The sequence below is a fragment of the Mus caroli genome, chromosome 12 (assembly GCF_900094665.2).
Source record: "Mus caroli chromosome 12, CAROLI_EIJ_v1.1, whole genome shotgun sequence".
Lineage (NCBI taxonomy): Eukaryota > Metazoa > Chordata > Mammalia > Rodentia > Muridae > Mus > Mus caroli.
This window is the reverse complement of record NC_034581.1, coordinates 78,327,889-78,343,729: the sequence shown is the minus strand read 5'-3', so window position 1 is coordinate 78,343,729 and position 15,841 is coordinate 78,327,889. Positions and strand designations below refer to the sequence as shown.

General features: G+C 46.8%; 2 protein-coding genes across 2 annotated transcripts in view; one reads left to right on the top strand and one right to left on the bottom strand.

Annotated features, from left to right (window-relative positions):
* The window catches only part of Heatr4 (HEAT repeat containing 4), a 36,908-nt gene extending 23,049 nt beyond the window's left edge, over positions 1 to 13,859 (top strand). Inside the window, exons 9-19 of the mRNA XM_029484396.1 lie at positions 1,163 to 1,281; positions 1,807 to 1,987; positions 2,903 to 2,972; positions 3,867 to 4,056; positions 4,649 to 4,727; positions 5,016 to 5,181; positions 7,043 to 7,095; positions 7,574 to 8,493; positions 8,582 to 9,101; positions 10,771 to 10,953; positions 13,485 to 13,859. Of these exons, the coding sequence (XP_029340256.1) occupies positions 1,163 to 1,281; positions 1,807 to 1,987; positions 2,903 to 2,972; positions 3,867 to 4,056; positions 4,649 to 4,727; positions 5,016 to 5,181; positions 7,043 to 7,095; positions 7,574 to 8,493; positions 8,582 to 9,101; positions 10,771 to 10,953; positions 13,485 to 13,739 (2,736 nt within the window). The 3' untranslated portion in view covers positions 13,740 to 13,859. The remainder of the gene's footprint in view (positions 1 to 1,162; positions 1,282 to 1,806; positions 1,988 to 2,902; positions 2,973 to 3,866; positions 4,057 to 4,648; positions 4,728 to 5,015; positions 5,182 to 7,042; positions 7,096 to 7,573; positions 8,494 to 8,581; positions 9,102 to 10,770; positions 10,954 to 13,484) is intronic.
* Positions 6,757 to 9,140, bottom strand: Riox1 (ribosomal oxygenase 1). Its single transcript, XM_021179456.2, has one exon. The coding sequence runs from the start codon at positions 9,092 to 9,094 to the stop codon at positions 7,208 to 7,210; it is 1,887 nt and encodes a 628-aa protein (XP_021035115.1). The 5' UTR covers positions 9,095 to 9,140; the 3' UTR covers positions 6,757 to 7,207.
* Positions 13,860 to 15,841: the final 1,982 nt, after the last annotated feature.

Here is a 15,841-nt window from a genome sequence, read left to right as displayed (position 1 = left end):
GTAATTCATAATCACCCTTTTGAATTAGAAATGCTGATCTGACCCAGCAGGGAATGTTACAGTGGTGATATTTGACAAACAAGAGGACCGTAAAATATCACCTGGATGAAATACTTAGCTGTAGCACTATTTCCAGGACACATACCCCAAAGTCCTTGTGTGCAGACAAGCGGTACTGATATATGAGCATCTCCTGGCCATTTTGTTTACAATAACTAGGAAAGAAAAAATTAGCCCTTATTTTAGTGTGTTCATCTCTTTATGACACTGGGTGCCGTCAATCAGTGCATATAGGAACAGGCTATTCCTTGCAGATGTGGGCGCCCTCCATTCTTTAACCCTCAGATTTTGTTACAGAAAGCAGCTAACCTGGCCATTCTGCATTATAACCTGAAGAGGTCTGAGAACAGGCTAATCCTTCTCACGTGCTATATAGTTCCCTGCTGAGACCTTAGCTGCGGACAAGGTATAGATGATGAGGACATGATAAACTGCAGGAGTTTAAAAGGGCAGTGTGTCTGAGTTCTTTCATTCACTCAGTAAGCAAGCAATTTCTGACCACATCCCTACTACACTGGTAAGACACTATAGGGGTTTCCTATGCTTATATGGGGCAGAGGAGACTTTACTAAAGAGGTGCCTTTTGAGCTCAGTCCTAAAGGAAAATATCTGATACCAAGTGAAGGTAGACAGCGAGATGTTTGGGGCTGGAAAACTAGTTTACACATAGTGACACCATCATCAACCACAACTGTAGTGATGTTTTCCTTTCCCTCTAAGAGAGAAGTGACCAACTGCCCTCGTTTGTACAGGACATGGACTTTTAGTACCCAAACCAGGAAAGTCTCAGGCAATCTGGCAGGAAGAAGTTACTCCATTATAGAACACTTTGAGATTTTAAGTCTCTTACACTCACTCTTTTGGCTCCAATGTGATACAAGAGTTGGAGAGACAAGTTTGGGAAATAGACCTGGATTTGAGACCGGTTATAAGCACTTACCAGAATCTCCTTGGGCAAGTTAGTCAAAGCCTGTACTTTATCGTCATAAATAGAGACACCATCTGCCCAACTGGATTGTGATTAAAGGATATGGGAAAAAAAAACAACAACAACCTGGTATCAAATACAAAATTGATAGCCAATTATCATGCCTATTTCTAGGATATGAAACAGAAAATAATCCAGCTGATGTGGAATGACTGGAACAAGGAAGTAAGGCAAGCGGCTGCCAAAGCCCTGGGGCGAATGAACCTTGGCAAAGAGATTCATGACATGATCAGGTAGGACCCAGTCACTATAAGCTTAGAAACCCTTCCTTTCTTAGAAGTGCCTGGGTGATTTGGGATTCAGTCAGCCTCTGTTGAACTCCCTATGATCGGCACCGTACTAGGTCCCACAGCAAAAGGTACTAACCTAGAACAGTGGCAGAAATGGTAACTGCTGTAGGAAAATGAAATATCAGTGTGGACTAGTTTCACGGAAATGCAGTCATTCCAGGCTGGAAGATAACTGCCAAAATGAGCACTGTATTTGTAAGAGGGGCTGGACAGGAAAGCTGAGTGATTGTTAGATGGTGAAAGGTGGCACTTTCTTTTATTTGGTTGTTCAAGACACCTGAATGTCTACCATATGTTTAGGTAATAGGAACATCTGAGGTCTGAATCCAGTGAACCATTGATGGCTATAAACTAACTAGGAAAGGGTATGGCTATATAACTGAGCCTACCAAGCTAGAACTCTATCCTGAGGGCATGGTGGTAGGGAACAAGGCACAGAAAAGCTGTGAAGCCACCTGTGTTTTACAGAGTTAAGCTGTGCCAAGGAAATTCCCAGGAGCGGATTAAGGCCCTCTCGCTGATCCGTGTGCTCAAACTCATGACAGCCAAGCTTCTCCCAAGCTTCCTGACCTGCTTCTCTGATGAGTTCACAGGAATTCGACAGGCAGCTTGTTTGGCGGCAGGTGCCTTGCAGATCCGTGACCAGATGGTAAGTCAAGGAAGCTGACTGTCATCGTATGGGACGGACCTTGAGAGAGCTTCCCTGTCTCTGGTGCCTGGTACACTCACTCTTCTATGGGAAGTGGGATGAGCAGTCAGTCATATTCATCAGCAAGGAGCATTGAGCTCTTAAGGAACTCGAACTTCAAGCCATAGCACCCTACACTCTCAATTCTGTTCTCTTCTCAGATAACTAACTAGCTTCTACTGCTGAGAGGTTTTAGGGTTAATTCCAACGGATGGAATTTATACTCATTATCAGGGACAAACTGGACACAGGTATTCAAAAGAAGAATACGCAATGCAGGGGTAAACCTTGCACTTGGGAGATAAGGCAAGAGGCAGAAGTTTCAAGAATTTGAGGTGAGGGGCTGAAGAAATGGCTCGATAATTAAGAGCACTGGGTGTTTTCCCAAAGGACTGGGTTTTCCCAAAAGACTGCCACCTACATGGCAGCTCACAACCATATCTAACTAGTTTCAGGGGACCCTATGCCGCTTTCTGGCCTCTGGAGGCACAGAGTTGCATAGACAGACATACAGGCGAAACACCCATACACATTAGAAAACATTTGAGGTGAACCTAAGGTATAAGCTACATAGTGAGGGTCTCAGAAACAAGAATGGGAAGGGGGTGGAGAGGGGAGTCTGGGACTAGTGGCATAGTTTAGTAGTAGAGCATGTAGTTAGTGTATGTATGGCTATAGATCCGTGTGCTGAGAAAAACCCCCACAAAAGTAGATAATTCAGCTAGTTATTACACAGGCTGATCCCTGAGGCTGTAGCTCATGTGTTACTAGAATCCATAGGTCCAGTTAAAGCATCCGTAGAAATGAGTGGGTCCCTGTTTCTGGTCCCTTCTTATTCTGGCTCCTCCCATTCACTTTGCCCTTTGTCTACTGCAGGTGCTTGAACGCCTCATGAATCTGATGCACACAGATCCTTACTGGAAAATTAAGGCCTTTGCCATTCGAGGTATTTCAGAAATAGTAGCTTCAAGCCCTAGACTTGAAATGCCTCCTCCATGCTAACACAGACCATCCCCAGAAACTCTAACAAATCAACTACAGTATAGTGGGAGGAATTATCTTAGCTTCTTAGATGTCTCTGGGCTGAGAAAGAAGGATTTCTTTTAAAATTTTAGTTAAGAATCCTAAGTCTAGGTCTATTTAAATCTGTTAAGCAAAGAAGAGACAACACAGTCCCCACCAATAGAATACATTTCTAGTAGGAATCCACTGTTGGCTACATCTTATGTTCCCCCCAAAGATTTCAACGACAGCACTTGGTAAGAGTCAAACCAGGTTCAAGACAGCTGCAGAACTTAAACAGCAGACCCCTAGCAGAACCAGACCTAGTTAAACCTGAGAAACAGTTGTGCACTCCTTCCCTTCCCTAACTACACTGCTCTTCCAGGTTGTATCTGCCCCCTAATCCCTGAATTATTAGTCTATGTTTACATCCCAGTAGGCAAGGACAGGATGAAACACTACTCTCTTAGGAGTCCTTTGGAAGAAATATCCCCATGCAGAAACAGGCATGGTACACACCTGTAATCCCACTCTCAGGAGGCAGAGGCAGGAGCATGCCAATTGTGAGGCCAGCTAGGGCTAAACAGTAAGACCCTGCCCCAAAGCTAGGCATCAAATCTCACACATGCTAGGCAAAGCTTTGCTAGCTCTCTTAAGTTTCCTTCCTAAATTTCACTACTGGAAAATACTTTTTTCATTTTACTCCTATCTAATGATGATCAAACTGCCATCCCCAAGATACTATCTGCAAAACTCAAATTCCCTCTGAATGCTAGGGTGTAGGCAACCTAGTTGCCTTCAGTAACAGTGAACTCTGCTTGACCTCCCACCTCTCCAGCTTTGGGACAGATTGGACTAGTGAGTCCCCAGCTGACCAATAAGCTGCTCTGGGCTATCCACTATGAAGACTCACCAGGCGTGCGACTGGAAGCCTGCCGGAGCATCCTAGCCCTCAAGCTTCACGGCGCCCAGGTCAGAGACACCTTCCTGGATGTGCTGCTTCTGGAGAAGCACGAGGCTGTTCTTAAGTAAGCACCAGACCTCTCGGTTTCGCCGTGACCGCATGCACTGCCAGCTCCCCAACCCTTGATCATCACCTGCTCTGCTAAGCGCGTGACAAGCAAGCTCTGCCACAGTTAGACTGTCACAGCTCCCATAACTCATGTGTATTCTCTTCCTCCTGGGAGTTTTAAGTTATTCATATATTCAATATGTATCCAGTCCTTACTGAGACAACAGATACTAGAGTTTCAATGCAATAGCTGTGAACCTGGAGGAAGCCTGTACCCACACTCTTAAGTGCTGTGCCTCCCTGTGCCTCCCCTCAGCCCCCTTTGTCTCAATCCTCCAATGCAGATAAGTCCACGCTAATGCTGTGGTGACAATTAATGGCATGTGGTAACTTTCATAAAGGTGTTTAATAAACAATTGTCAATGCCTTCACACATCATTTCTGAAATTGCACAACAGCTCTGTAAATTATCACATCATTTCAACGGAGAAAACTCAGTTAAACTATTGATGTGTGAAGTTTAGGATTCTCGCCTAATTCCAAATCCTCCATTGTTTACCACTATGCTTTCTTTTAGGACAGGGTCACAATATTTCACTATCTTTCAGGGAAATTCACCAGACAATGAAAGCACTCAACTTAGAAAAAGAAGGAAGTCAAGAAATGATTCAGGAGATCAAGAAAAAGGTAAAAAAAATACAAACTGCATTTCCAGGGCTTCAAGAGGCTTGCTATTAAGCATGATGTAATCAATTACTTTATATTTTTTATGTTTCAGTTTTTCTGAGACAGATTTGCTATACAACTTAAAACTACCTCAAAGTTGAGCTCTTGCCTCAGCCTCCCAAGTGCTGAGATTAACAAGCAAGTAATACATGCTTGGCCTGATCAAATTACTTTAATGCTTTTTCCTAATGTTTTAATGTATTTCCTAATACAGTTGGTCAGTTGCTTTTTAAAACCCTTTTCCCGTAGATCCAGACACTAAACCAAAAGGACGCACTGACGGAGAAAATACTGAAGATGGAACTGGCCATAAAAAAACTGAAAGAAACAGCTAAATGGGTTTACTCAGAACCCAAAGAGGGCCAAAAACCGCTGGAATTCTACAGTTTTCTTCAGAAATTCAAGCCTTCTGAGAGTAAGTTTCGGGGTGAAACTGAGAGTGAGCCCATTCCTTGACACTTCTCACAAAATGACCCCAGGATCCAGCCAAGACTTCATAGGGAGCCCTGAATAATTTCTAGTCAGGACGGCTACTTATTCTCCATCTTAGTTTCCAAGAACCCCCTGCCCACTCCCACCCCCACACTTCTCATCCACCTGCAACTGTTGGAATTTAAAGAGTAGCTCTAGCTGAACTGACTTTAAAAGGACATATAGAAAAGCACAAGTCTTAGCCAGGCGTGGTGGCACACACCTTTAATCCCAATACTTGGGACACAGAGGCAAGTGATTTGTGAGTTCAAGGCCAGCCTGGTCTACAAAGTGAGTTCCAGGACAGCCAGGGCTACACAGAGAAACCCTGTCTCAAAAAACCAAAAAAAAAAAAAGAAAGAAAGAAAAGCACGAGTCTTTATAAAAACAAGTAACTACTGTGTATGCTTGCTGAAGCACACTCCCCCACCCCCCCACACACCCCGAGAAGTATACATTTAATCTTTTATAGTGGTCACCCTTGGAAAGTGGGGCTGGGAGGGGAACAGTCATTTTATGTTCTAATTTAAGGGAAGAAATACTTCCTAAAAACACTCAGCCTTAAAAACTGAACCTAGCAGTTATGATAGGATCTTAAGAGGCCCAGACATACCCTAAATGGCAAAGGTACAGGGGTCAAACTATACCAGAACATACTCACAAGATCTGTAAGCAGCAGCCTCAGATCACCACCCCAAACCCAGGTCTTCTGGCTCCAAGCGCTGTTTCTGGCACACCAGGCTCTCTTCCACCAATCATGAGAGCATGCACTTGCCAGACTTAGGAAAGTTGCATCCAACTGCGGTGGGGGGATGGGGGTGGGGAAATATGAGAGTGAAAAATAATCTGAACACCAATCTTCCCCACTATGGCCAGCTTGCAAAGAGCTGGGTGACTAAAGCCTGTGAAAACACAACTAGGTGACATGACGCTGTCCTTGTGGGAGCGAGCAATGCCAGTAAGTCACTGATTTCAACCAAGTGCTGAACAAATACCATATGTATTTCAGAGCTGATTCTGCTAGTAAAAGATTTCCTGCTAGGACTGTTCAGATCGGAGTTCATAACTCCCGAGTATCATAACTAAAAGGAGTAAGTTACCTCCAAAGCCAATCTATGGCCCCAACCAGATGTGCTTCTCTTCTTTAATGGGAGTGATGCTAGGATAAGCCCAGGGAGGTGCACATGCCAAGTGTCTGCTTGCTCTACCCCAGCTCTTGTCTTTACAAACATTAAGATACTCCTTTGACATCCTAAGCCATGCTTTCTTTGTTTTTTGTTTTGCGAGACAGGGTTTCTCTGTATAGCCCTGGCTGTCCTGGAACTCACTTTGTAGACCAGGCTGGCCGCAAACTCAGAAATCTGCCTGCCTCTGCCTCCCGAGTGATGGGATTGAAAGCGTGCCCCACCACGCCCCGCTACTAAGCCATGTTTTCATCTGAGTCATATTTTATCTTCTTCCTCGTCCTACACTTCTTCAAATCAATCCCCCCAAAATATCTAGGCTTAGAAAAGAAAGATGGTCTTTGGCACTTTTTTTTTTTTAATAAATCTGACGTTCATACAAACTTAACGCACAGCACACTGACCCCAGCTCAGCCCCGCAAACTGATGAAAGAGAACCCAAGGAAGTAACTTCCATATAAAACCCCTAATGTCTCCAGCAGAATGGCCCAGCCAATGCTACCCGGTACACTGGACACTGCAGGGAATGAAGCTGGTGCTCTGAAAGGACAGGGGTCAGGGCCACTTCTGCAACGAGCTTTCCCCCTCCGCTTCAGTTTCTGTGTTTACTTTTATACCTAGGTAAAAAGGTTCTTCTCAGGCCTGAAGTCTGCGACACTGAAAAAATCCTCAAGGTAAGCACAACCATACTGATGCTTAGCAAGGTAAGAACGTGACCTCTTTTAAAAAGAGAGGCAGTGGGAGTGGAGAATCGCAACGGCATTCTTTGCAGCCATCCTCAAGAAACTAACTCGGAACTAGAGGTGTCTTGGTGAGTAGCAACCCCTTATCATATAACATGGTTGCCAAGGAGAGCTGGTCTTCCACACTGTCACAAGGCAAATCTCCCACTCTCACAAACTCCGGGTAGGAGCGAAGCAAGAGTTCCATGGCGTCGGCTTGCTGGGGGAGGATTTCTAAGCACTTGGGTTCCTCCAGGTGATAAACGGGAGAGTTTTCCACCGTGTGATACAGGAACAAGCGGCCTCCCTCCCCCACCAGCCGAGCTATGCCCTCCTGAAGCATGTGGACTTGGGTTTCAGTTGTCAGCTCGGCCCCCACATTGACGGGTTCTCCAGCCTCCCAGCGAACTGGGAGCCCGTGAACACTTAGAGCCCGTTCCCTATCGGTCAACACAGGGGGCAGGGAATCGTGAATGAAGTCTTTTGCTCTCTGGTCAGCCACGGCATCGACAGGAGCAAAGTGTCCCAGGCGAGCAACCAAGACCCGCACCTTTTCCATGAAAGCTGTCCTTCTAGGATCCTTAGAGTCGGAATGCTGTGCCCCCATGTAATCCATGAAGTCTCGGGGCAAGCCTCTGCGGAACTCCACGTTCTCCTCTATGGCCGCTTGAACTGCCAAAGGCAGTACAGCCTCCAGGAAGTCACCCCATGTATTGCGCTGGTAGGTGGACAAGGTGAGGTGCAGGGAGTGGACTCCATCCTGACATTCAGCTTGGTGAATGAAGCCCCGAGGAAAATAGAGCAGGTCTCCAGGTTCCAGTACCGTTTGCAGCACCGGCTCACCAAGGTCCTCCTGGCTGAAGTTGGGACTAGATGTCAAGGCCAACTCCTCACTCGGATCCCGCGGTCGGTAGACGCGCCAGAGTTTCCGACCTTCCAGCTGCAACACGAAAGCCTCGATGTCGTCGTAGTGAGGAGCAAAGCCCTGCGAGTCGGGGGGCGTGAGGTAGACGTTGGAGCCCGCCATGCTGCCAAACTGCTCCTGGAGCACGGCCAGAAACTGCCACACGGTGGGCGAGAAGGCTTGCGGGCACAGGAGGCGCAAGGAGCAGCCGGCTCGGTACAAGGACCACGCGGCGGCGGGAAGCGCGCGGCCCGGCGGGTTCAAGGTCTCCCGCCGTCCATCGACGTAGCGCGCGGCATCCAAATGCTGCCCGAATTGCACGTCCTCGTAGCGCAGCATCGAGTCCAGGTCGGCGGTGGAGAAGAGACCCTCGTAGTAGCTGCGGTCCTGCCGCCGCACCAGCACCGCCTCCCGCTCCCACAGCCGCCGGTAGAAGTGGTCCGGAGGCAGGGGCGCCAGGAGCCACTCGAAGAGGCGGGCGGCGCGCCTCCGGCTGCTGGGGATGCCGTTCAGCTCCGCCAGTACCTGCTGCAGCGGCGAAGCCCGGGGTCGCCCCGGCTCATCGGCGTGCGAGCCCGGCGGCGGCGGCGGAGCGGCCGTCCCCAGGTTCCGGGAGAGCGCAGCCCGCCCCTCCACGCGGCTCGGCAGCGTCGCCGAAGCCGGCCTCGGGCGCGCTGACACCGGCCGCGGCTCCGCCGACCGCGAGGCCTCCGGCAGCTCTGCAGGCCTTTTCCGCTTGCCCCGGACCGAGGCCACCGCCACCGCCACTTTCGAGTCCGAGTCCTCGCTCTGGAGCGCGCGAGCTCTCAGCGCGGCCACGCGGGACGCCGCCGCACTTTTCCGGTGCCTTCGGATCTTCCGGGGCCGCAAGGGCAGGGCCAAGACCGACGCGCCGCGGGGCTGCGACTGCCGCCGGCGCCTCCCCCGCCCGCGCTTCAGCAGCGCCGCGCCGTTGCCATTCGGTAGCTCGTCCATGGCGGGGCGGCCGACGGGACCCACGCTTCCGCGCCGTGGTGCTTTCTGGGAAGGGGGCGAGTCCTTCGGCATTCCCTGGGTAGGCCAAGCCTACCGTCCTCCTGGGTCCTACAGCTAGCCCGGTTTGTCACCTTTTAAAACCGCGGTAGTATGCACTGGCAAGGCAAAATTCTCTACCAGATAAAGACTCCATGTAAGAAAACAAGGCACGAGGCATTTCAAAAGAAAACAACTTCATTCCTCTGTTTTGCTTTTCTGGGACAGAATCTTTCTACAGAAGCCGTAGCTATATAGTCCTAGAACTTACTAGGTGAGCCAAGTTGGCTTTGAACTCACAGAGATTTCTGTCTCTGCCTCGCCATTGCTGGGATTAAAGGTGTGCAGTGCTGAGCCTGGCTTCCTGTTTTAGTCCGCTTTCTCATTTTTGTGGTAGGCATTTTTGTTCCTAGGCAGTTTCCTGGTAGAATGGCATGAAGGCAAAGTTTGATATTCTGTATGAAGCACAGCTCTTACTGGCTCTCTTCACTGCAGAAAACTTCATTGTTAAGTCTCTCCTCTTCATCTCCCTCTCTCTCCTCAATTACAAAGCCTTGCCAGGTATGGTGGTTCATGCACGGGGAAGGCTGAGGTTACAGGGTGAGACGCTTGTAATTAATATTCTTCCTCTGAAAAGGAAGTTTGGGACTTCTCCACTTTGTCAGTGTATTGCTACATAGTCCTTTCTAACCTCAAACTCCTGGGCTTGCCTCTCAATATGACATTGCAATAGGCTGTTTCTCCTCCTCCTCCTCTTCTTCAAGCTTCTGGCTTTTTAAAACGTTTGTGCGTGCGTACGTTTATGTCTCAAGGAGGCCAGAAAGGAATCTCTTAGAACTGGAGTTACAGTCGTTTGTGGAAATCTATCTCTGATCCTTGGATAGAGTTGTAAACACTCTTTAACCACTGAACCATCATCTCTAGCCCCCTGCAGACACCGCTTCTGCAAGCATTCTTGTGAGTGTGTGTGTGTGTTTTACATATGTATGTACTACCATGCCTGGCAGAACATAGGTCTTGATTGGGCAGGATGGCAATACTTTCTCAGGGAGTTAGGTAGCTTAAATGAATTGATTGGAACCTGTGATGGTTAACACTGACTGTCAACTTGACAGGTGTTAGTGTTATTTTACATAGTGTGTTGCAGTTTTCCTCTTAACCCAGCTAACTCCCGAAGAATTGAGACTGGACTAGTATATTTACTCAAAAAGCTTGAGGGCACCACAAATCAGCGGTGTTACTCTATTTTAATCCTTTATGCTAATCTAGCACCTCCCTGACAGAATCTCCCTGATACTTGCAGCATTTTAGTACTGATCTGGTTCTCTGGGCTCCCGGACTGCTTTGTCCGGACTGTTTTCTGTTTCTCCTTTTCCTGAAGTCTCTTGGAGTCTCTCCTCCCAGCCAATCCCCACTTCCTCTCTCGAACTCTGCAAATGTCCAGCCCTATTCTCTTTCGTGCTCATTCATTGGCTGATCAGTTCTTTACTGACCAATCAGGGAATTATTGTAGAGCAAGTTTTTCACCACGTTGAGACGTGAGATTCTCAGAATAAGGATTGCAAATATATATGGGGGCACAGAAGTTCACATTTGAATAATTCATGAATAATCTTTACATAGTATTCAATAACATTATGACTACAGTCAGGATCTAGAATCACTAAAGAGGCAAACCTCTGGGCACCTCTGTGAGAGATTGTTTACCTTAGGTTGAAGTAGGAAGACCCGCTCGCTCTAAAAGTGAGCAGTACCATCCATCCCCACGGGCTGGCGTCCTGGAGTGGGTAAGAGGGGAAAGCAAGCAAGCGCTGTGCACAGCGTCTTTATTCTCTGCTCTGAGTGACTGGCTGCGTCCTGCTCCTGCGGCCACTTCTACCCTACCACGAGGGAACGTAAGTTCGCATAAATCCTGCCTTGAATTGGAAATATCTTTTCAGGTGTTTTTTGTCAAAGCAGGGAGAAAGTTACTGTAACAAATCTAGTAGAGGAGCTATCCATATCAGATAAATATCCATATCAGATAAAGCCATCATGGGAGGTTGTGAAGGGTCTACAGCACTGGGAGTGGGGTCTTAAAGCAGCCAGTGTCATCCCAAGTTCTGTGCCCTACAAGGAGGCTACAGGGGTCTGCCAGAAGGGGTCTCAGGAGGTATAGCCTTCCCTTTTTAATGACCACTGTTGTTGTTTTTTAAATTTAATTTAAAAGGTTTTTTTGAGATTCATTGTATGTGTATGGGTGTTTTGCTTGTATGCATGTCCATGGACCATATATAACTAGAAGAGGGTATCAGATCCCTCTTGGAACTGGAGTTATAGTTAGTTTTGATCTGCCAAGTTATAGCTAGGGTGCTGGGAATCAAACCTGGGTCATCTGAAAGAGAAATTAGTGCTTTTAATGACTGAGCCAAACCTCCGGGGGCAGGTGTCCTCTTTGGGGACAAGATCTCTCACTGAACCTGAAGCTCAGAGCTTAGGCAGTCTGGCTCACTAGTAAGCTTAGAAATCCTCCTGTCTTTGCCTCCCCAGTGCTGGGAGTACAGGCCTGGCTTTGCACATGAGCAGTAGGCTTCCAGACTCAGGTCACCACGTCTGCACGGTGAGCGCTCTACCCACTGAGCCACTCCCTAGCCCAAAGAATTTCCTTCCTTGTTGACATAAGGGCTGTGTGTACTGAGAGCATCCTGGTATTAGGATCGCTTGGGTAGATAGATAGAGACAAAGGGCAGGTCATATTTGACATATTTGATTATTTGAATTAAATTATCTTTTCAAAAAGAAGGTGGGGGTTCCGGGTGACAACGGGCACAGCCTGTAGTCGACTTGGGGTTATGTTGGGCTTCTCTGCTTATAAAGCTGAGAAGCTGGTGTTTAGCTGCTAGAAGACTCTGTTTGTCATTTCCGCATGCTATACAAATATCTTCTCCTCCCAGTTTTTCCTGTGACCTCATCCTTTTCTTTTTTTGAACACGTTGCGATTTCCTTAAATAAAGAGTCTTGCTGCTATCTCTGTCTTCTCGTTTCCGTGAAGCTGGGCGTTGCCCTTTGGGATCTGACTTATCGCTACTTCCATCTCTTCTCCCGTGGCCCTGCTTAGTTCTCACCACAGAAGCAACTATTAATAACGATCTCCGAACGTGTGTGGCACTGAGTGATTTGAAATGATGTCCTTAAATATATTGGGGTGGGGGACGGTTGCTGCGGTGAAATAGGCTCTTATTGGCTTGGAATTCACCGTGTAGCCAGGCTGGCCTCAAAGTCATGGAAATCCTTTTGCCTCAGCTTCCTCAGTGCTGAGATTACAGGCAAGAGCCACACTCAGTATTTTTATGCAGTATTTTTATGAATGAAATTAGGGAGAGGGAAATCAGGCAAAATAAGGATTTGTCAGGATTTGTCTAGGGGTTACATGTGCCAGCATATACACACCCCTAGTCTTTCCCACACAAATAATGAAATCTATCTTAAACAAACAAAGGATAAAAATGTAAAAATTCATTTCTATGATGTGCAGCTATAGTTCCAACTACGTGGGAGGCTGCAGTTGGAAGATCACATGAGTCCACAGACCCACCTGGGCAAAATAGTGAGATCCTGTCTCAAAAAAAAAATCATTGAATGCATAAATATGTCACATGAATGCTCATTGTTGATGGTTTCAAAACTGTCCATTAGGCCCGGCGGTGGTGGCACACGCCTTTAATCCCAGCACTTGGGAGGCAGAGGCAGGCAGATGTCTGAGTTCGAGGTCAACCTGGTTTACAGAGTGAGTTTCAGGACAGCCAGGGCTACCTAGAGAAACCCTGTCTCGGGGAAAAAAAAATAGGAGACAGCTTTTTCTCTTTTCTTTTTCTTTTTCTTTCTTTCTTTTTTTTTTTTTTTTTTTTTTTTTTTTTTTTTTTTAGACCAGGTTTCTCTGGGTAGCCCTGGCTGTCCTGGAATTTTATCTGTAGACCAGGCTGGCCCCCAACTCAGAGATCCGACTGCCTCTGCCTCCTGAGTGCTGGAACCAGAGGCGTGCACCAGCACTGCTCAACTAACAGCCCAACGTTCCGGAGGCATTTTCTCCATTGAGGTTCCCTCCTCTCAGATGACTAGGTTATGCCACGTTGAAATAAGAGCAGCTAGAATGAGCAGACATGTAGAAGTCAGAGAGCAACTGGCAGGAGTCAATTCTCTTTCCACCATGTGGGGCTTGGGGAATCAAAGAACAATAAATATGAAAGCTAGTCCATGCAAATGGCCAAACTTTGTTAAGTGAGCAATTCGGGCCTCTTCTCCGCATTCGGCTGGCCAGAGTCATGGGACGTAGGTTTTTCTCGTCTTAATGAATTTAAAGCTTCTAGCTACTCTGAGAACCGAGTTAAAGAGTCTTCTACATAGTCTGCTTTCTCATGTGAGACCTTGTGTTAATATTTCTCTGCAGAGTGTGATGCCCAAGGTGCCAAGTCCTTGGCTCCAGAGTCCCGTCGTAGGAATCCCCGTACAGAAAAACCGCTCACCGTATTTCAGGGATCTACGGACTGCCCGGGAAAAAAGGATTGAAAGAGGACCCTTTGGAGATGACCCAGATTTACAGCCGAGCAAATTCTTCAAAGAAGATTTTCTTTCCACATCAAGTCTTCTTTCCTTTCGGGGAATACAGCTCCTGTCTAGGCTGGATGGCTCTTCTTCTCCTTGACACCCGGAGCAGCAGACAGGGCACATTCTGTCTCTTCCATTGATACTGAACAATGTTCTCACTATGTTTACAAAGATAAACTACTTGTCAATCAACTTTACTATTATTATTATTAATTATTATTTTAAACAGGGCTTCTCTATATAGGCCTGTCTGTCCTAGGACTTGCTCAAATTCAGAGATCCACCTCCCTCTGCCTCTGAGTGCTGGGATTAAAGGCACATGTCATCATGTACACCTTTTTTTTTTTTTTTTTTTTTTTTTTGAAACCAGATCTTGCTATGTAGCCCAAGCTGGCCTGGAATTTACTATATAGTCCAGGCTGAATACAAACTTGCAATCCTCCTGCCTCAGCCTCCAGAGTATGGCGTTACAGATGTGTGCCACCATGCCTGATTATTCTAGTTTCCTTTTCTTGTAAAGGAAGGGGAGATTACTAGATATTCAATAAAGGGCCTCACATTAGAGGCCAGTTCTCTACCACTAAACTACAGGCCTAGGCCTGCCTGTCTCTCTCTCTCTTTCTCTCTCTCTCTCTCTCTCTCTCTCTCTCTCTCTCTCTCTCTCTCTCTCTCGATGGGGTCTTACTATGTAGCCCTGGCTGGTCTTGAATTCTCTCTGTAGACTTGGCTGGCCTCAATCTCATAGAGATCTGTCTGCCTCTATCTCCCAAGTGCTAGGAAAAGTGTACACCCCCATACCTGATCCTTTTTAACTTTTGGGGGGTTTTGAGACAGTGTTTTCTCAGCTGTCTGGACTGGCACTGTTGACCTTGCTCTGTAATCGAGGCACATTTTTGTCTTGGCTTTCCTAATAGCTGGGATTACAAATCTGTGCCTCCAGACCTGGCTTTCCACTTGATTTCTTCCTGTGCACTGTTTACACAGGATTAAAGAACACTAAGTGACTTCATGTATTTCTCTAAATCCCTAAAAGAATGTATTTACATCCTAAATACATGTCAGACCTATAAATCTTACTAGAATAGAAGAAGTGTGAGACTCAGAATTTTTTACAAGATGTACAAATTGATCTCTGAGACACAAAGTAGAATCTTGTTTATTTAAGAAAGAAACATCCCAGGTGACGTGTGTGTGTGTGTGTGTGTGTGTGTGTGTGTGTGTGTGTGTGTATGTATGTATGTATGTCTTCATGCCCAATTTGTTTTTTTGTTTTGGTTTTGGTTTTTTGTTTTTTTCAAGACAGGGTTTCTCTGGTAGCCCTGGCTTTCCTGGAACTCACTTTATAGACCAGGCTGGCCTCGAACTCAGAAATCTGCCTGCCTCTGCCTCCCAAGTGCTGGGATGAAAGGCGTGTGCCACCATGCCCAGCTCATGTCCAGTTTTGTTCTATGGAAAGTTCCTTAACTGCAGCCCACAGGGCAATACAAAGAGAATATCACAAGACCATTACAAAAAATACAAATAAATAAAAATAAAAAGCCAGCACAGCCCATTCACGCGGCTGGTCGTGAACAGGTGTAGATCCCTAGAACACAACTCTAGGCCTTCCCAAGGCCGCTTAGCAGTGCTCACGCTTTCAGTCTACGTAATGCTTTGAAGATTTAGGAATGGGGGCTGGAGAGATGGCTCAGAGGTTAAGAGCACTGGCTGCTCTCCCAGATGTACTGAGTTCAATTCCCAGCAACCACATGGTGGCTCACAACCATCTGTAATGAGATCTGGTGGCCTCTTCTACAGTGCAGGCAACATGCAGGCAGAACACTCTATACATAGTAAATAAATCAAAAATAAAAAGATTTAAGCCTGGAGGATTGGCTGAAATCTATCCATTTCAATCAGAAAATAGTGTTCTCTAAGTACACTTGATAATCAATATAGCCATGGAAAAGAATAGACTCAAACTCTCTTTCCTAAATACTGATTGCTATGGATACCCTAAAAAGCACTGAAACATTCAGCAATGGAACTAATGGCTGGGCATGGTGGTGGAGCTCTGTGAGTTCAAGGCCAGCTAGGGCTGCATTTTGAGGCCCTGGCTCAGAAAGAAAGGTGGGGAGGAGAGGGATGAAGGGAGTGGGGAAGGAAGGAAGGGAGGGAGGGAGGGAGGGAGGGAGGGAGGAAGGAAGGAAGGAAGGAAGG

Bases quoted from the DNA above. Each gene is read 5' to 3' on its own strand.
- Riox1 (XM_021179456.2), bottom strand. From the start codon at position 9,094: ATGCCGAAGGACTCGCCCCCTTCCCAGAAAGCACCACGGCGCGGAAGC.